This window comes from Pieris rapae, chromosome 2 (genome assembly GCF_905147795.1).
Source record: "Pieris rapae chromosome 2, ilPieRapa1.1, whole genome shotgun sequence".
Classification (NCBI taxonomy): Eukaryota; Metazoa; Arthropoda; class Insecta; order Lepidoptera; family Pieridae; genus Pieris; species Pieris rapae.
Genome location: NC_059510.1, coordinates 6,917,021 through 6,938,914, shown reverse-complemented (window position 1 = coordinate 6,938,914; position 21,894 = coordinate 6,917,021). Strand labels below are relative to the sequence as shown.

Below are 21,894 nucleotides of genomic sequence, written 5' to 3'. Positions count from 1 at the left end.
TGATAGAATAGATTCTTGACAAGAATTTATTATTCTAAAATTAATCTTAATTTCTTATTTTCAACCATGGTACATAGGTGAAATCTGATAAATGCTCCTTTCCTTCTGTTAAAAGTAAGTTGAGACTTGTACAAATTTAGTTTTCTCTATATACTTTATACTAAATTGTAAAACATATACATTAAACATTTAATAAATCAGAATCTCCCACATTCCAAGCGAAATCGGGTAAGAGTATCACTTAATAACTACGGCAGTGCAATTCAAGACGGCGCGGCATAAATACGCGCCCTTTCGCGACGCACAATAAATAACAAAGTAATTTTTATATACCCATTTGTACGCTTAATAGTGTAAAAAAACAATTTTCATATTATTCATAAGCCGGTCAATGATTTCTTAATCGATTCTTAATCAATGCGTTCAGTTATGTTCGATCGTGGTTTGGGATTGATTTTTTTCAGTGTCACACTTTAGAGCGTTGCGGTATTTTTCGGATAGATTGTACATTTCTATGCGGAATTGAATTGAAATAAATCTCACATATGTCTCACAAAGATGTTGGGTATCGTATTTATTAGATATAAAAGCAATACTTTTGTAGAGATTTGAAATTTTTAGCCCTACATTTTATTAAATTTCAGATATTTCTATCGTAATCTTTTACACTTTACACTTGTATTTTAAATAAATTCAGGTGAGTTATAATTCTTTTAAACTGTTCTACTTGCAAATTCAAATATTGTGATTCATACTAATACTCAACAATAAATTATACTTCAAATTCAAATATACAGAAAACGATTTTCAAACGATCCATTTGTTTAAAAAAATGAAGGTTTTAAAATTGCGCTTGGAGACATAAAATTTATATTATAGAATATAAACAAATATGGGTAATATTACTATATACTAAACCATTTTTGTAAATAAAAATGTTTTATACTATAAATATAAAGCGATAATTTTTAAAGAAGAGATTTTTCTGATTGTGAGATCGCTTTTTTCATCCTTGAGAAGTACGAAACTTTTTTATTGATTTCTTACAGTTACCTTGCCCGGAGTATGAGTCAGAGTTTATTGTATGGACAACTAATCTTTTGGTCAGCAAGACGTGTAAGCGTAGCCAAAGAAAAGCTATTAAGTTTGCTTAGTTTTTTAAGCAATATTGTTTAGGTAAGCATTGAAAATCGTGTCCTCTTTTTCAAAACGAGGTTAAAAATATAGGTTACTCCGTGAGCTTTCCTTGTTTTCATTTTAGGCCGCACCAGGAAATCTAGACCAGTAATTTTTAGCCTACTTGATTGCTATTCGATACTGTGAAACCTTATTACTGAATAAATGGAAAATTAAATCTTTCAAAATCCTTTATTTATTACTTCAAAACTAATCATTTTACATAACACTTTGCCTTTTATTATTAATGATCTGATAAAGTCTGAGAAACATTAAAGTCTGAAATACTAAATCGCCATATTGAATATATCTTCAATCAATCAAATAAAAATCAATGGTTGGTCACGGTTTATAATGTAACCTATGACCTATGACTAGTAAGAAGTTTAATTTGATATAATTAAACTTGAAATAGCACATAATACTAAATAGTATTCATCGTAGCGAAAAGGCGTTGGCGTTCTGACATTTCGGGCTGGTTCCATTAAAGTTTCGTTTTATAGCAGTTTAACTATAGCTTCAACTTAAATACAGATTACAATTTCATAATAAATGTATGGTTCAATTATAACAATATTTAACCATTTTTAAATGACTGACAGGCAAAAGTATTAATAATTTTTTAATCGTTTTAGATAAAGTGATGTCTTCTTAACATATTTTAAAATATCATAATAAAATATTTAACATATTCATCTATGCAAAAATACGTATGTATAGAATTGTTAGAAGATGTATAATATATTTACATTAATACGATATTCCTTGTATTTACGTAATCTCGAAGTACAGTCAAGACAAATAGGAACCCGAGGAACCTAATTAGGCGGCGTACATTCAAGACGACATTAATTCAGACTAGTTTGCTTTATTTCAATTAAACTCTGAAACTAGATCACGTTTTGAATGTAACTCGTGCCAGAACAGTTTTAAAACTCATCCTTGTGATCCTTTATATGTATTATACAGTATGTCTATTACATTATCTCTAACAGAACATTTATAAAAAGTACTTTACACGAATGATGCAATTAAACTACTAATTAAATATCTGGTTATTCAACAATTTAGCAGATAGTCTATTGATATCCCTTTTTCTAGAATAAGAGTTATGAATTGTGAATACTCTCGGATATTTAGTAAAACTAAAATTTCAACTTTTTAAATTATTTTTTTGGCCAGGGTATAATATCAGGTTAATCCTTATACTTCTCCAATTAATCCTTATTTGGTATACTAAGTTTAAAAAAAGGCATGAATGTAACAAAGGTTTCGGAAGATTAACCTTAGATTATAGATTTTCTGTGATGTTTGAAATCACGTAGGTACTCGTAACTTAATTTATCCAACATTTTATTTCATTTTACTGACATTATGCTTTACTTCAATATTAATATGGATTGTCGCTTCCAATATTGATTAAGTATAAAAGGCAGATAGTGCAAAAATCAGTAACTAAAATGAACACAATTTAAATTCTTTGATCATGCCTGTGCTGAACCACAATCTTCAAAGCTAGAATTGTACAACAATACACCTTAAGTAAAGTGTATGGTACTGTAAATTGAAAATTTAAATGTATTTTGCTGCAGACTTCTAACTAATAATAAAATACAGCTTATGCTGTAGAAGGTTCCAGTTTAAGTTTTCCCATTTCTAAACGCATATACGTCACTTACGTTAGAGATATATTAGTGTGTGAAGTCAGAAGTGATATTAGCAACGTTGCTTAATATCACTTCTGACTTATATGCTGCTATTAAGTATACAACAAGGACTGAGAAACCAATTTCGAAAGGCAATTTTTGTCGTCAAAATATAACCGTTGGATATCTGAAAAACCATTTCGGCTGCTGTATTAAGGAATTAAAATACGTCTTAATTAATATTTCGTTACATACAGGAAAATAATACAATTACCATAATTAAATGTAAATGAGGGCTACTGGTGGCTTTATCCTATCAAGCGATCTCTTCCAGGCATCCCTTCTAATTTCTGTGTAAAAGTTAACGCTCCTTTAGGAAATATTGTTGTAGTCTATCGTACCAAACCCATCCCCAAATATTGTGATCGCATATAGAGGCAAAAATTGTCAACAATCCTTCAAAATCCACAAAAAACTTTACATAAGATAAGGAGGCATTTGTCCTTCTAGCTTGCTTATGCAATCAGCGTGAGCTTATCTAGACATTGTTGTATAAGCAAATTGTTGCGTAGTTTTCTATTTAGGCGAGTATCTAATTTAAAGAAAAGGCTATCCTTTATCAATTTTACACGTGTGTGTTCTTTAGTTTATTTACAGGCCCTTATACAAATCAATTATACAATAATAATGTAAACTAAGACTGTATCGTCGACAATAAATAGTGATATCATAATAAGATGTAAAAAGTGAATGGATGCGTATTGTGTAAGCTAAAAGTGAAAGTCAGTCAGTGCGGCTAACGGATCTACGCCGTGTGAACGCGTGCGACAGAAGACAAATCCGCTAAAACTGATATCACTTTGGAAACCCTATTTCTAAAGACAAAGGAAGGAATAGATTAGAGAATAGATGCTTTTGGAGAGTTTTGGATAAAAGAAATGACATCTGGAATAGAGTGTGTATTATTTTGAATTTGGAATAGATATACGCAAAGCGTAGAATACCACGAGGTTTTATCACATTTAGTGTATTGCCGCCCCCGGCGTTCAGCCAATGACGCTGAGGGTTCCGCCCCGGAGCGGTCCGACGCTTCTAGCGTTACTTCTTATACTCCATGCTGGTAAGTAGTTTTTGTTTAATTGGACATAGTAGATATATAAGTAGATATTTTACTTGTATTACTGGCTTTTATTTATTGAACAGTATTTGAATCCAGAACCTAATATGAACAATTAATCAACTTGTAATAGAATAGTAATCAAAGTAAATAAATAAAATACCGGACAAAATTTCAAATCAGTCAATTGGTTAATGCTGGATTATAAGAAAGTGTTTGTCTTTGACGTGTATGGGCCTTATTATTTTCTATACATATCGATGATATTATAGATCTCTATACAATCAATCATTTAGCCTCGACCTAGTCCAGTTGTTGTTACTACCTTCATATACTTTTTATCTACCGTCATCATCGAAACTTAACTGTAACAGTATATATAACGGGAAACTTAACCAGAATTGCATAATTCGTGATATGCGACCAAGTACCAACACCATAATGGTCACCGTAACATTGTTTTTTTTAGTTTTATTCACTGAATACTTAATAATTTGTCGCAGGTACTACGATGTAAGTAATTTGCTTAAAATTCTTTTAACCATTAGCTTTTCAAAATAGTTTGGATTTTGACGGAGGTGTGTCTCGGAGTTTTTTACAATCTACGATAAGCATTTCCTGCTTAACCTTCGGTTGGTAATAGGTTTCTGTCCCATACCCCAGACACGGGACATATGCGCCTTTCGTGACCTTTCCTAATGAGAGCGAGCTCAGATCAATATAGTACATGAATGTCAAGTGCATATTAGTGGGACACCTTACTGTATGACCTTATCTGACGTACTTGAATAGATTTACTTTGCACGCTTCCCTAGTTCACTTGTGAAAACCTTTATTTTAATTTACACTTCGATATTCGAATAGTATTTTAAATTTCGAATGTCCTATTCTCCTTTGATTGGATCCGGTCAAAGAGTGACATTTAAGAAAATCCAAGATTTTTTGTGAACAGAAAATCTTCAATTAGCAATACACATATTTACATTAGGATTACATTCATAACTAAATAAAATATCTAATTTATACAGTAATAAAAAGTATTTGACTTGGCTATCCCCTATATCGTTCACAGAGCTTCGCCATCACGTTGTAGTATTTTTTTTAGATTTTTGAGCTTACAGAGAAAAATAAAACTATAAATCTGATCGTGTCCTTTAAGATAATGTGTCATTTTGTATTTGTGTCTGGTAACTAGGTCATGTTATTGTCAAGGATATAAACCTGTTACCAGAGTCTACTGATTAATGATGTTGAATACAAAAACATTTAGATGCAACCGGTCTGGGAATTTTCCATCACATTGTGTTATTAATGAATAGTTTGGCTCAAACGAGCGTTTTTTTACACAATATTTAATTTTCTAGGGCAGGCATTTTTCATTTTGTTTTACTACTGCAAATTTTTTTTTAAAGCCCAATGAATCGAATCTAGGTCAAATTTGGACAAATTTGAGATAAGGGCATCTAAAACTTAAAATAAATTATACATCTAGAGTTCAAACTATAATGTAGTTATATTAAACTAAAAGTTAAAGCTAAAGTTATTTTAACTGTTAAATATGTCCCAAACTACAATAAAACAACAGTATACGTTTTACACAATGTTAAAAACTTCATTATATCACTTGGGTATATTGAATTAGCCTTTTTATCGTGATACTTTTCCGTTAAGTAGATTGTCGTAATCCCATAATCGGCGCGCGCCAGCAGCGTCGTTAACACTTATTGTTTTACACCCCACCCCTTTACGTGATGTTCTCATAGTATTAACATCTTAGTATCAAGTGTCCGTTTCTTTACCAAAGTGAAAATATTTTCATCCGTACTGCTGTATCGCATAATATTTAGTACCTGAATGACCGAGCCTTGCTCGGTTAACTTTTTTTTTTATAAATTGTGTTTTTTGGAAATTGTATTTAAGTACGAATTACATACTAATAAAATGATGAAATATGAATAATATTTTTTGATCTTACAAAAAAAAGTAAAAAGTAAGTTTATGTTTAAGTTGATAAAACACGAATAAATGACATTTTCTAGAAATTATTCCTAGCTAGATCGATTTATCGCCCCCGAAACCATACTACATTTCATGTAAATCGTTGAAGCCGATTCTGAGATTCCAAATACATATATATATGTATATATATATTTATATACAAGAATTGCTCATTTAAAGATATAAGATACTAATGTGATACAAATATCAATATCAACATTATTATTATTATTTATTCAAATTCTTTTGCGCGATGGATAACGATAAATATCGGTTTGCAAAGACATAAACAAATGTTATATAATATTTTATAATCGCTGCAAAAAATTTCTTATCTACATTCCAATTACGGAATTAAAAACCTGTATCTATAAAGTTAATTTAGAAAGTGAAAGATCATTGAATCAGGTGGTTTCAAAACAAGGTTCCCTGCATTATGTTAATGGTCGCCCCGGAGAAGATATATTGCGATGGGGTGCATAAAATTTTAGATGGGATACACTGATTTGATAGAGGAAATCTAGGGAAATTGTTATCATAGCGTTGAACCGTTCATTGTTTATTTAATACACCGTTTCAATTAAAAACCTATAAATTTACGTTTTACTTTTTAAGTTGCTGTCAAAAGGAATCTATAAAAATAAAAGTGAACAAACTATCATTGCATTTTATTTTTTATTATTCTCAAATAGGTCAAATTTGTCCTATTTTCGATTTCATTTGTAGTTCAACACTTAGGAAATATCAGATTTCTACGGAATGAAAAATCAGAGTTTTTGTAAAGGAAGAATCCATATAGATACATATATTGTTTTTCACTAATATTATCTACATAAATGTTAGGATCAAGGCATAAGAGACCATGGTTTAATGTTTTTATAACGGACGAATTGCAAGCATGAACAAAAATTCATATAAAATCGATGAGAAAACATCGTTGGCTAAATGAAAATGGGGAACATTCATCTGAGTAATAGGAGTTTTGTGAACGTGACTTCGCGTCAACGAAATAAATTTTATCCTTTTGAGCAACGCATACTAATAGCGTTCCGAGAATTTCTATATAAATTGAATTATTTTATTCCTCGTTTGAAACTTGTTGATTATAACTGTAAGAAAGCGATGGTTAAATAGAGTTGCAGGGCTGGAATTTGCCTAAAAATATCCATAATTCGACAAAACTCGGAATAGTTTTGCACACCTGTAACGATGATTTAAATCTCATTACACCTTCTCTCACTCTATGTGTAAAAATACTATAAACATATTAGTTCCCTTTGTATTGCCTTTTTGATATTTGCAAGTTCACAACTATTTTCACAGTCACATACGTTAGTTAGATAGTTTTTATTATTATGATTGCGTCGCACGCTTTATACATTTTACTTTTTTAAATCATATTATTTAAATTATATATTTTTTTATATTGTCTTGTAATGTCCATTGGGTTCTACAACTATTCCTATAAAGTGTACTTTATAGGAATACAACCTTAACCTTTCTGAACTTTTCTGTAAATATAATACAAAATGTAGTTAACTGAAATAAGTGGTACTCAATAATACTAGTTACAAATTTGATTCTGCTAATAATATAGCTATATGCACAGAAATTACTGAATACCTTCGATCAAATTTTAGTTTTCGATAAGATTTTAACAAAAGAAACAAAATCACACGTGGTGCCCGTAGAACTTCAACAATATTGGCTTCAAGATTACAAGACGAATTAAATTTGAATTTTCAAGTTTAATATAAATTTAAAATTGATAAAAACTACAATGAATAATACAGTTTTATAATTAAATTTTATTAATTTTGATAAAAACTAAAATAATTACAGTTTCAAATTCGTAGGAACGACAGTATTAAGAGACAGACACATAAATTCATAAGATTTAACGTAGGCAAAAATGAGACAGGAATATAATAATTTGCCTTTCTCAATTTCTTTTAATCTACATTCAAATCATGACGATGCTAAAGTTTTTCACTTTCAAATAAATTAAAATATTAACATCACCCGAAGGTGCCTGACACATAAGCTTGTATAAATATTTTCCGAGTGTTCCGAATGCAGCAAAGCTTTTTCAATAAAAATAGTCAGATTTTAATCGATAGCACAGTACATTTATACTATGTTAGTAGCGCACCAACGAGGTCGTCAAGAATAAGTTTCCTTTGCTTTAATGTAAAACGGCGCAGCTGCGTTCGTTTCAAAGAGCTTAGAATCCTTGAAATGTAAGCCTTCAATGTATGTTAAATTTTATTGTACATTTGTAATGCTTTATGTTGTTAAGGGTAGTCTGTGTCGTAGCCATACGTCATAGTCTAGTAAAATAAGAAATATTAACCGGAGTTTTCAAGCTTAAGACCCATATTCAAGACAAATATGGTCATTTTTTTAACGTTAGCTATAAACCGGTTTAGTTTTTTTTCTAAAATCGAAATCACTATGAGACCAATCTAGTCCATCATCCTACTTAAACTATTTAAAAATTGTGGACTTTTACTTTGAAAGCATTTGGTTTATCTGGAAAATGCAAGTTATTTCAACGATTTCTGTCAAGTTCTTGGCACTTCGCATTGTTTTCGCTCAAAGGGTTCACGTTTAACATCTTATTTGGATTTAGCGGTTTTCGATAAAACTCGAGACCCGATACATTTTACTTCCTATAAAATTGTAATAACTTTGAGGGGTTTAAAAAAGTTATAGCTGATTCTCAAGAAATGAAATCGTTAGATGTGAATAACCCAGTTTTATTCACATTACGCATTATTTAAGACGTAGAAAACATATCAAAGGTTTTTCCAAGTAGTTTGATATTGATGTAATCATCAATAAGTAGTAAATGTTTAATCAAATTATAATAATTGTTTAGGTTTATTTCCTAATATTCACGTCCACATACATGTCAAATTGCTTTTTTATTTAAAAATCTAACATACTTAATCTTTTTACAAATGTGTATCGCTTCGCTTCGCCATCGTCGCTTCGAATCGAAACAATATTGCACAATAAGCTGCAGGATATTGGAGACTTGAATTTATAGCTGATATAAAATATCCAATATGCGTTCGTTCCTTTTAACAAGTTACAATAATGTTACGATCGTAGATTACACTACCATATAAATTAAAAACAATATTGTAAATTAAATTACCTTGAATTGTATAGTAATTATGTAATTTAAAGTGATAATTTGATGATTTTAAAAGTATAAAACCAACTAATTGCTCAGTAGCAATGAGTTATTGAATCTTCTATGAGAGAAATTTCCGCAATCTAGAGTGGAATGAGTTTCTTGCAGAAGGGAATGTCGGTAATGTACAGACGGAAAGTTAGGGTGAGCTAGGGTTGATGGAACCAATTCAGGAATAAAATTTATACGTTTTCTTAATTAGAATTATTACACCATATCTAGCTTATAGATTGAGAATAGCTTTTTTTTTCATACGTCTAATATCTTATTTAATATAATGATCTTTGTATTATCTAGTGAATAATTACGTTACGAATATCTTTATTCCCAAGCCCCAAAGGTTTTATTTACAAAATGATAAAATGTTAAATTGAACGGTGAACGATTTATTTGTTAATTTTCACTTAATTTTACTATCGCTTTAACAATATAATTTAATCAAAAACAGACTTTCGTCTTCGATAAACAAGACAAGCCATTCAAAATATTTGTTGGTAGCCCTAAAAGAGCCCTTGCGTCGCAAATCTGAGCTCGGCGGAGCACGGGGCGAGCGTCAATCAAAATATCTTGTAATGGGTTCGTTCCCTTCAGGATATTAGGAAATACTCCTGAGCGATTATATGTATCACTAGTCTGCGCCAGCAACTTTGTTACCTCGTGTTATATATAATAGTAGTAGCTCTATTTATACGGACTATGCGGTAATTTATTTTGCTTACTTTATATTTTTTGAAAGGGTTAGGTTGTGTCTGTATCATGTATTGTTAGTACGCAAATAATTTGTGTTAAAGATAGAATTAACTTTTTAGCGGTAGAGTGCCGGCGTCCTGAGCCGTACTATGGCCGCATAATCGGACGCTTAACTCAATATGCCCACGGCATACGAGGCACGGCTTATGCCGTAGACGAGAACACAGTCTTTATACGAGGCTTTGCATACGATGGGACTGGACCAGACGCCTATTTCTGGATTGGAGATACCCCTCAACCTTCGCCAGAAGGCATCCTTGTGCCATATCCTGAAGATTATCCTAGCAGGTAAGAATATGACCGTATTAATTAAATACCATTTACGAGATATAATTTGAGAATATCATAAAAAAGTCCTTTTTGAGGACTGAGGTCCATTAAATCTCAGATATTGAAATTCTTATTTCGTGGTAATAAAACATAGTATGCTACAATCGAGTGGTAATAAAACATGTATCTATCATTTTGTATCGTATTTTTTACATAATATAAAACTTTTCATGCTTGTTCAAACGCTCACACTAAAAACCTCATTCTATTAAAACCCCGTTAGGTATACAAATGTAGCGTGGCGCATAAATAGTGATTGATATCAGCCATTCGTTTAAAAGGAATTTACTAAAACCTTTTCCATTAGCATTTTATATCTAAATAGGTTAATATCGTCTCGTCAGTCGTTAAAGGATTAATCATTTCATTATTTCCTTGGTTTTTAACTAAGGGGCAATGACCGAATGGTCTTTCAAGGTTTAAACATCCAAGTTTAAAGTCGCGTAGCATAACAAAATGTTTTTCTGCATTTTTGCGGATTCATATTGTTGCTTTTATATATCAAAGTCAATATAAAGATTTCAAAGCACGTTTAAATATGTTGTATGATTAAAGTATGTAGTATTGTGATTTCCAGTATTTATTATTGTATTGAAACGGAGAATGTTCAGAGTTGTTATTCAGATTAATACCTGCAGCTTCACGTCAATGTCGTCGTTCCACAACTGAAATTGTGAAACGTTTTTTAAGGCTGTTTTTGTCGCGCACCACAACTATGTAGCACTAGCATCCCACTGCTGTAGACAGAACCAAATCGACTTAGGGTCCTTGAAAAGAGACAATTCTAAAAAGGCCGCCAACACACTTGCGAGCCCTCTGGCATTAAGAGTATTCATGGGTGGCGGTATCACTTCATCAGGTGAGCCTCCTGCACGTTTGGCCCATGTTCTATAAAAAAAGTCGCTTAGTTAAGAATGTCCGTAATCTTGAGATATATATTACAAAGAATTAAAAAGAAGTATATCTTTCAGCCGAAAGTTCACAGCGTTGAATATCAAATTCAATGTTTTGTCCCTTAATGGCTTGGATGTTTTCAGAGATCCACCGGTATTATCAGCACATTCCAATTCTGATATCCTTTTGCGGTTGCCAGGAGGCAAACGCCTTAGAGACATCAAGTGGATCAGTGTGTGGTGTCGTAGATTTACTGTAAGTCCTTTACCAATGTATAATACATGGCGAACACAGTATCAATTAAAATTTTGTGTGTCCTGCCTTGGCTTCTTAATTTAATGTTAAAAGCGTACAGAGTATTATTATGATGCCCCTAAGACCAGAGACGAAGACAACGGTATCTTAAAATACCGTTTAGTTTAGTATTAGGAAATTAATATTCTAAATTATATCTGTGTATTAAACAATCGGAGTTTAAAAATCTTTTACATAATATTTTTATATTGATTTGACTAAAAAAATATATATATATATATACATAACTTCGTTTCAAATTCTTTGAACCCTATTGAACTAACTTATAATTAGGTATTTGTAACATTGACGGTTCTCATATTTTTGGTTTACATTTTACTTCGTTCTATTTGTATTTTTTTAATGCCTAATCTTTTGTTTTATACTTTTGTAAGGAAGTGCAACCCATTACCCACCTCCTCACAGTTCTAAAAGCAAATAATTATAATAACACTAAATGTGTTGTTACTGATTCGAAATTGGAGATAACGAGATAATTTTATCTTTATTAAATACATTCGCAATTATAAAACATGTAGTAGATATTAGAATAGTTACGTTTTACTTTCATTATGAACGATCAAACGAATAAGCCAATGAACATGTTATCACATATATAGGTGTAATAATAAGGATCAGACAGAAGGATAAAATGACAGTCCGTTAAAGGCCAAAATATCGATTAGAAGGTGGAAGGCGGGGGGAGCGACGCGCGCAATTTAGCTTCCCGCCAAAATGTCAGTTTTGTCAAATTAACTTTTTAATTTACCACAGACTAATGTACTTACCGAACTCTCAGTCACTCTCAACATAATATGCAATATTATGTCGTATATTACTTTTAAGCAATATACAATTTTCATACGATCAGAGCATCTGTACATCACAACATTGTGAATACACAGCGATCATGATATACCAATAATTTGTTAATGTTTGTGTATTTTAGTTTTACCGAAGACAATTTAGACTGAAGATATATATTTAACAGCATAGCAATTAGTTGCATGTTTTCAGATATAATGTACATGCAATAGGCAAATGTTTTTATTTGAGTTTTTATTGGTAAAAATAAACAGTTACCCAAAATCTAAATAAATTTAGCTCACTGCCACATGGACCAAACTTTCTAAGTTTGTCTAGTTATTAATTTTTAATTATTATTATTAGGTACTATGTAAACTACATTACTAAGAAAGTTATAATGTGATATATTTGTGAGTTGGAATAAAATAACAGAAGCACAGTAAAATATCCGTACCTAACAATAAATTTTAATTTACACTTTCATAAAGGTTGAGTTTCTGGAAATACGGAGGCTTTGCTTCATTGAAATCGGATATTTCAGTTACAAGTCAAACTTTAATAATAACAACAATATCACGTATCTAGTAGTACCAAAGCTGTGCCGCTTCATCAAATTTTATAAATCATATTTTGCATTTTGCATAGTTTATAAAACACGTTTTAGGTAAACTTTGGCGACGTGTTTGTCCCTCCCGGATTAGACCCCCCAAGACCACGTGTATTGCCAGAGTTCAAGCGACTTGCTCATGGCCTGCGATCTGGTAACATTAGCGTGTTGGATGCAAAGACCTTCTACATTCCCAACTTGCATTACGATGGAGCTGGACCTGACGCCTACTTCTGGGTTGGGAACGGTAGTGAACCCAGTCCTTTTGGAACAAAGGTTAGCGTACTTTATAATAAATCATTACTATTACTTAGGGTAGAGCACCATTAGATATTGTTTTTTGAACTTGGTAAGACGAATTAATTGAATTGAATTTTTGTTATCACTGCAATGAATTAAACTTTTCTTTTTTATTTAGAATCTTTTTAGACGTAAAATAAATAATAAATCGTATTGGTTTTAGTTAGGGATATTCTTTAGGTAGATAATACAAACAAAGTTTGTGTCTAGGTACCTAATGAAATGGGATCCCTCAACCCTCTCCGAGGCTACCAAGGTGAGGATATAGAGATCCAGTTACCCGGCAAACTGACGGCTTATGACATCGACTGGCTTGCTGTCTGGTGTGTAGAATACAGGCATAACTTTGGACACGTTTATATTCCTAAGGATTTAGATGTACCACCTGCGTTAGGACAGACGAAGATTACTGTGAGTAATACGATTTATTTATTATATGTATTTGGATATAATCACGGTCGACTAATGCTCTCTATTGGGATTCCACATTACTTTAGTAAGGGTAAAAGGTCCTTTTTCGACATTAGAGATGGAAATACATTTGCGCATTTAGAAAGTAGCAGTAGTGGGACCCGTCCCACACCAGAATCCAATGTGTTCAGAGACTGGGTGTGCAATACTCAATAAAACCACCTCAGGTAGTCATTACAAGGCCGCGTAAGTGGCCGCGACCCGATCTTTCTCGATTCTGCCTATCTTTCGGGGCATATATTTAGGCCCATAAAAGTGTTGGCTTAGTTATAACACCTACACTATCCGTGAGATTTACGCTACGTCGCTGGTAGATATATGTTTTGGTCTGGAAACAATTGCCTGTAATGCATACAATTTCGTAGTCTTACAGTGTTGTTGTTTTAACAGGTTTTTTTTAAATATCCAATATGTTAAAACTGTTATACAAATGTTGAAGTTATACAAAAATTTTTTGTACATTTCATCATTATTTTCGTACATACGTTGTCAAAAAATATCTGCGTACGTTTCTCATGTCTTAGCTTTTAACTTATTTAAATTTATAAGAATAGGAATGTTGTACAACTCGATATTTTTTTATTAATTTGTTTTAACGAATATCTCTTTACAATGCAGCTTACTGGAATCATACATTGGATTATCGCTTTTCAGGTTAACAGGAAACCATCAATGCTAACGAAACTAACAAAAACTTATATTCAGCCAACATTTTTTTTGGACTGGTTTTATTAATTGCATAAACTGTGTTGATATTTTTAAAATTTAACAGTCATGAAAACCTTAAATAAATATTGAAATACTAAAATTATCAACACATCATAATATATAATAAAATGTATTGTGTAACATAATGTCTGTGTAATAAGACTGCTTGCAATAAAACTAATCACTATTTCTTGACATTTTCTTCCGCTTCCATTGGAATACAAAATTTAACAGCCTGCTTGGTGGTATAATCCGGTGAGTGCTTTGGAAATAATATGTACAATTTTTTAATATATGTGTATTCATTTAACAATATTTGTATTGACAGCAAATAAAAAAATATTCCAATAATCTTTTTTCGTTTAAATAATACTTTTTACTTAAGATTTAACTAAATGGATATTACAGACGAGTTCAACCACTTCTCAGACGCCATATAGCTCTACTAACAATTGTAAGGAAATTCTTGATAAAAGGCTGCAAGTGCGATGGGAGATACAGGTAATGATTACTTATGACTATCAATTATATAACTAGAATATTAATAGTTTTTTAAGTTATACTTTTATTAAAACCATATTAATTTTTCATGTTACAAACTAAATAAACTACTAAGACATGGTCCTTCAACATAAATACATTACTTACATGTATGCATACGTACACCGCAGAGCTACAGCGACCTTCGACCATCTTGTTCCTAAAACCTGTCATAGTATTGCAATTTATAAATATTTGAATACGCTGTCTGGTATTATCACGTGAGAACCAAGGGCCTTTATTGTAGCACAGTAACAATAAAATTAGCTATGCAAATTATATCCGTCATTAAAACTGAAACCTCAATTTAGTAAGACACAGCTCAAGCAATTCCAGCTATTACCATCCCGAACCCTCCCTCCCACATTAAACTCTCATATTTCATAATTTAATCTACATAAGCGCGAGGGCGGGAACTGAATTATTATGAAATATAAAATGGGATGTTTCAGAATATGGACGAGTACACTCCATGTTTCATTCAATTGTTAGTTTATTACTCACGGTTAGGGTACACTGAACTTAAATGCATGCCTTACTTTATAGAAAATTAGTATGTTGTTGTATTTCTGATAAAATTAAGATATAGGCTTCCGGATGTTGTTAACCCAAAATGTGTTTAACATCGTATTCGTAGAGTATAAGCGATGGGAACCGATTGAATATATTATTTTTAATTTGACTTGGATTTATAAACTACAAGAGAGTAGTGGTGCGACAGTTAGACGAAGTCATATGACCGTTTTTTTTAAATCCCTGAAATTCGCTATAGAAATCGAAATAATATTATGTGTAAAACTGATCGAAGTTTATTATTAATAATATAATTTTCGTTACAAGCGAGTGGTATGCAGACAAATGTAAAGGTAAATACGATATAATAATGTAAAAATTACCCTAAGAGAACCAACCTATATAGAACAGACCTATATGTTATATTCACATGAAATAGATAATAAATTCTTGTTTTTATTCATACCTACAATATATTGTTGTATTCTGAAAGTATCATACCAACTTTAATATTGAGGTTTTGTAGTCTATATTGTGTTTCTACCCATAGCGCTGGTTTCTTAAACTTGAGATTCTCGTGGTACTAAAACTAAATATCGAAGTGGGTATTGCTATCGTATTTTACAGAGTACCTACTGATTGCTATGGTCATGAAATAAAAATGGAAATTTTTATTTCATGACCATATGACCTTATGACAATATGACCTTATGACCATATGACCTTATGACCATATGACATGACCATGACATGTAAATATGCAGCTCTTCTTACTGCATATAATGTTAATCTGAAATAGAAAACCTCCCATATTTACACAAAAATATAAGTTTAATAATGTATTTGTATATCTCCAGGGTGACCTAATCCAAATAACGCTGGCTGCCCGTCTTCGTAAGGAGCAGTACATGGCATTCGGTATTTCTGGTGCTGAAGGACGTCCTGCTATGCTTAACGCTGATGTCGTTGTGGCATATTGGGATAATAGGTAACTCACATACAAAGTCATAAACGTTTGACATGGTTATAAGATTTATTTAGTACGGGTATTTGTTTTGTGATATTATATTAGTTTATTAATTATTGATGCTGTGCAATTGAAAATGATGATATAACCAGTTCCGAACACTGCAAGTCGAAAGAATAACACAATGGTCTCCCCAGTTATGATCTGATATGATACCTTCAAATATTATTAGTTGTCTGAACGCAATAATGTAAATTTAAAATATGACATGTAAAGTAAAATGCAACAACCATCTGAGTAGATGAAAAGTAACGTCAATAATATAGTATTGTTTCTTAGTAATGTAGTATTTAAGTTTGCCAACGAATATAGCAATAAAAGCTAACATATAGGAACACACAAAAATAACAATACAAACTGATGATACATCATTTAATAGACATACACAGCTTGTTATTTTCAATAACTATAATAATCAAAATAATTCTTACATAATATAAAAATGTGACAGCGAAAAGGCAAAAATAATAATGTCATCCAAGGTTTTGGAAAAACTCTGCAATACTGTGGGTAAGTTAATAAGAGTAATTTTTTTTTATATATAAATGTGTCTTCGCTAAAACATCATGGAACATTACGATCTAGCCTAACTTTAGACTAATAAGTAATTTAAGTCTAACGTAATTTACTAAAAAGGATATTCATCATAAGGAAGTGTCCAATAGCATTACTTACAGTCTCTAGTAAAAGAAAGACACTCTGATCTTGTGTTCTAATTTTAATGAGAGTCTCTTAAGTTTATTTTTGAGAGCAATAGAATATAACATTCAGATCCGGTAAGTACAACCTCTTATCTATGGACAAATTTTAAAGAGTTTAACTGATGTGATGCATAGTGCGGGCACCACATTAAAAAATAAAATCATTTATTCATATACCTAAGTAGGTAACACAATGTACACTTGTGAACGTCAAAAAAGAGATATATATATTAAATGCTTCCAATTTTACATTTACTGCCAGTTCTCAAATCAAGAGAGCTTAGAATGAAAGAGAAGAACTGACAATAAATTCTCCGCCACTCTTAAAATCGGCAAGATATTTGTTTTACACAATATTTGTATGCATCTGCAACGACCTTGTTTCACATGACATCTTCAGTTATTAACAGTTAATTAATAATAATAAATAAATTAAAAACAAAGATTTGATAGATCAGTAGCAGGCATGGTGAAATAGGAGCACGTACTTACATTCTCTGCAATACTCGATTATCGACTCTATTAAACCACAAACGAATAACAAATTCTTGGTGGGCCATTTTTTGGAACCCAGATTAGACTATGACAATTGCAAATCCAATATTTTGTATATTTTGTACATAATTTATCAGATATTTTTTAAATTTTCTATCCATATTTCAGATCAAACCAACCGCGAGTAGCAGACTACACAATTACTCACCTTGCACAGTGTGATGGAGAGAGAGGGGTGTGTCCTGATGCCAGACTCGGTGGAAGCAACGATGTGGTACTTGGTATGTCCTCTTTAAATTTCGTACGACACTACAATTATGTTTTCATAAAACTTAATCGGTAACCCAGTTTTTTCAAAATTGCACATACAGTTTTACCAACGAACACCAGCCAAGATACGTATGTGTATGCAAAGCTGACATTATTATATATGGATGTCTTCAAACATTTTAATACAATTAAAAAGGAAGTATTAAGTAGTATTAACTGTTAAATTGTCTATAGTCCTCAATAAAATTTATAATCCCCAGTTTCTGGACAACAAAAAGACGGTGTAACAACCATAACTTACCGTCGTCCGATTGCCGCGAAGGAGCCTATGAAGGATAAGGAAGTGCTGACGTCACGGTCTCAGTCTGTTATAGCAGCTTTTGGGCCACTCAACTCGAGATATGAGGCTAATGCTCACTCATTTATGGATACCACTAGAAATGATGTCCAACTCGACTTTGGAGCCTTGGTATGTATCATTGATTCCAATTGTAATATTAAATCTGATGAAATATTACAAATTTCAAATAAATTTTTAAATTTCGCAAATTACACATCAATTATAATAAGAGTATTTAATTTAATTTTTAACAGTCTTTTCTTTGTTGTTTATTTATTTGGGGGCGTCCATAAATTACGTGAGGTGTTTAAGGGGGGGGGGGGGGGTCTCGGCAAATATCACGCAATTTTTTTTCTGATTGAAACAAAAAAAAAATTATACTATTTTGGTCCATTTAATCCAGATTGTACATGCTTAAGATTTAATCTTAAGCGTAATGGTAATACGATTAAGATCACTAGTCGTAAATAAAAGCACGAAGCAAATTTGTTTTTTTCTTTTTACAATAACAATCCAACGCGTTTACGTAAGAAACTCACATTTTGAAAAATCTCTCGTGAGATCGGGGGATGGGGGAGGGGGTTGAATAAAATCTCACGACATCTCACCAGGGGGGAGGGAGGGGCAGAAAATTAAAAAAAAAACACCTCACGTAATTTATGAACGCCCCCTTTTGTATAATAACAATTTATTTTTATAAATGTCCGCGTTGTGTTTTAAAATTGTGTTATAAAATAAGTTTTTCTTATACAGAACGACAATACTTGTGTCGGTTTGGCTGAACTTGAGGCAGGCGGACCGGCACCTTGGCCAGCTCGAATAATCGCAGGAGTCAGCAACTTCACAGCTCGGATTGGTCCCGCAGGTGGAAGGAGAGGATACACTCCTATTACTGGTACATTACTCATTAGTTATTGTACGTAATCATCACTGCAAATAACTTAACAGGCCATTTTTCAGATTAATGTTTATCAAAAGGGTAGGTACGTTTATAAGTACTCGACGTAGAACAAGAACTTTACTTTTCATACTTATTATAATTTGTCTGATTGCGTAATTTGGTCCTAAAATTTTAATATTCACCAGTTTTTGTCTATCATAAATTCTTTTTCATTTCACGCAGACAATGAAATCACAGACGGATTTCTGCCATATGGTAATTATTTTTAATCTATACATGTTTAAAATCTCATTTAATATTTAATCTCTGTAAGGTAAGTACCATTAACGTGATGTCGACAGAAAATTTAAATTAATTATTTTCTTAGATTTAACCGAGTTGTATTTTTTCAGAAATCTTATGAATTTGTATTCACAGAAAGTACTTAATAATATTTAAAGCTTTATTAACAAAAAAATTTTGTCTACTCTTCCCTCCACTATGGTCCACTTATTTCTATCCTATCAAGTCGACACAGTATAGAGATGACCCTGGCATGTGGTTTCTAGATCATTCCTCCATAGCCTGATCCTTTTCTCTTGCGAGTTGCGAGGCAGCCATTCGGAAATGATTCCATTTCTTATGGCTCTATATATGGTATAGATACTTACGACTTGTTATAAATTAATAAAAATAAATTTTCGTGCTTTCAGGACATCCTTCTTGGGGTATCGCCTGGTATATCAATGATATGTTGATCCCTGAAATATACGTTGAACGCGGGAAAACGTACACTTTTTTGGTAGAAGGTGGTGACGATAGGACAAATCCGGCTAAGTATGTACCGACAGTTTTATTTTTAAGTAGGTAACAAGACTAGTAAATTATGTGGTTGGTAGAGATACATTTTGCCGTCGGTTTTTTGTAATAATTCTGTGTAAATGGTTTTCTCATGGTATTGAACCTTGGGCATCGAGAGTATCTAATGTGTTAATCAGTATGCTACGACGATTAAAAAATATGTTTATTTAGCAGCAAGTGATGGCGGAATACATCTGTGGTATCTTAAAACCCAGTAAGGGGTTAAAACTAAATATTACAGAACAGAAAAAGCCTATAATTTATCTATAAAAAATGTACCTATTATTTGGATTACAAAATGCGCAGCACTTCTGACATTCTCAAATTATAATTAAATTCATGCCTATTATTTTTCTACTTCTATTCTTTAGATTCCATCCATTCTACATAAGCGATTCTTCAGAAGGAGGATTTGGACAAAAGCGTGAGGAGGATCAGAGGAAGCAACGAGTATTTGCGGGAGTTGCCTATGATAATGAGGGATACCCCTATCCAACAGCTGGTAAGTTTATTCCCGTACATTTCATTTCGGAGTTAGCGCTAAAAGTGCCATTTGCGAACCGGTCACACCGGGCATTAATAATGTTAGGAAATGACTGCAATGTTTCTCGATATTTCCACAACAGACGTTTTCAACAAGCTAAAATGTGATTTATAACCATTTCAAGAGAGGTTTTACCACATTTCAGAAAATTTTAATTGGCATAAAGTTTTCTGAGTGAAAGTTCTAGGTTGTAAGCCGGAATGATACGCGAAAGAAACGGAAGTTCGGAACCTTGTCGAAGTCAGATTGAACAATAAGAATATGTTCATTCATTCATAAGTTTTCTATTACATTTCAGTGGGACGATACTGCGAATGGACACACAAGACAACAGACCAATCTAGCACTTCTGAAACATTTGAAGATTACCTTCAGACTCTGCAGCTGGAATGTAACGAGGGTGAACCTGCTGCATTGGAATGGACTGTCGCACACGAAACACCTGACTTGCTTTATTACCAGGTAATGTTGGAACACATAGGAAAAGATCTTTGACATGAAAATAATAATTATCTGTTTCTGGCGTATTTCTCGCCGAGGTGTAGGTAATGTTAATCATTCTAGTAAGTCTAAACAAAAACATGATTTCACATTCTTAAATTTCAGTGTTACACGCATAATAACCTTGGCTGGAAGATCCATGTAGTTGACCCAGGGACACAAATACCACTTCCGGGCCAAACAGGCGTCTGCTCAAATTTGGCGCCATTACCGCTGTCAATTATCGCGCCAATTCTGACAGCTGTCCTGTACGCACAGCTTAGATAAAGGGAACATATAATAATATTGTCGAGCTCTGGTTCATTTTTTTAAAGAATTGTTCTCGATTTCCGAGATTACCTACTCTGTCCAAATAAATTAATATTTTTGTACGTGGTTGGATATGTCAATCGCCGTACCAAAATATAAATTTATGAACAACATACCTATGCTAGTATAATATTACTATAGCCTGAGGCAAATGATAGTAAATAGAGTAAAACGGTTTAAAATTGGTAGAAAACCAGAGCTCCTTTCCTATAATTGTACAGATTATGTTATGAAAGGGTATTTAATGTCAATATACAAAATATCAATTTCATATCAAAATTAAAACGCATATTTTGTGCATCTATCTTTACATTTTAGACTTATTTGAAGTTTGTAGACCTATTTAGAGATTTTATTCATAGATATAATTGTATGAGAGAACGATGATGCGTCTTCTCTCTTTTCGTAGTATAATGTATGAAAGAGACAAATTAATGTTACTGTGACAATAATAATTATAACCTATAAAGTAAAAAAAAATTCTTTAGAATTTTATCGATTGTTAAATAATTATACGGATTTCACTCAAAATAATTCAAATTATTAACATATATTTAAAAGTGAATGTTCTCAACCTATGTAATATTGACAATAATAGTATTAATTATTAATT

At 32.1% G+C, this 21,894-nt stretch overlaps 1 protein-coding gene across 4 annotated transcripts; it reads left to right on the top strand.

Moving 5' to 3' along the window:
- The first annotated feature begins 277 nt into the window (after positions 1–277).
- LOC110993678 (protein Skeletor, isoforms B/C) lies at positions 278–21,878 on the top strand. Of its 4 annotated transcripts, XM_045634350.1 has the most exons (17): positions 278–318; positions 3,469–3,942; positions 9,949–10,177; positions 11,257–11,368; positions 12,879–13,097; positions 13,332–13,532; positions 14,535–14,555; positions 14,709–14,801; positions 16,211–16,341; positions 17,745–17,857; positions 18,107–18,315; positions 18,940–19,081; positions 19,310–19,342; positions 19,780–19,903; positions 20,299–20,429; positions 20,770–20,933; positions 21,078–21,878. In XM_045634350.1, the coding sequence occupies exons 2-17, from the start codon at positions 3,876–3,878 to the stop codon at positions 21,237–21,239; spliced, it is 2,151 nt and encodes a 716-aa protein (XP_045490306.1). In that variant the 5' UTR covers positions 278–318; positions 3,469–3,875; the 3' UTR covers positions 21,240–21,878. The 4 variants fall into 4 exon arrangements, with proteins under 4 accessions (XP_045490306.1, XP_045490308.1, XP_045490309.1 ...); XM_045634352.1 differs by lacking the exons at positions 278–318; positions 14,535–14,555 and having other exon boundaries at positions 3,476–3,942; XM_045634353.1 differs by lacking the exons at positions 278–318; positions 19,310–19,342 and having other exon boundaries at positions 3,477–3,942; positions 21,078–21,877.
- The last annotated feature ends 16 nt before the right edge of the window (positions 21,879–21,894 follow it).

Excerpts from the sequence above, each read along its gene's own strand:
- LOC110993678 (XM_045634350.1), top strand. The coding sequence starts at position 3,876 with ATGACGCTGAGGGTTCCGCCCCGGAGCGGTCCGACGCTTCTAGCGTTA. Across the intron at positions 11,369-12,878 it reads TGTGGTGTCGTAGATTTACT|GTAAACTTTGGCGACGTGTT; the intron begins GTAAGTCCTTTA and ends AACACGTTTTAG. Across the intron at positions 20,934-21,077 it reads CTGACTTGCTTTATTACCAG|TGTTACACGCATAATAACCT; the intron begins GTAATGTTGGAA and ends CTTAAATTTCAG.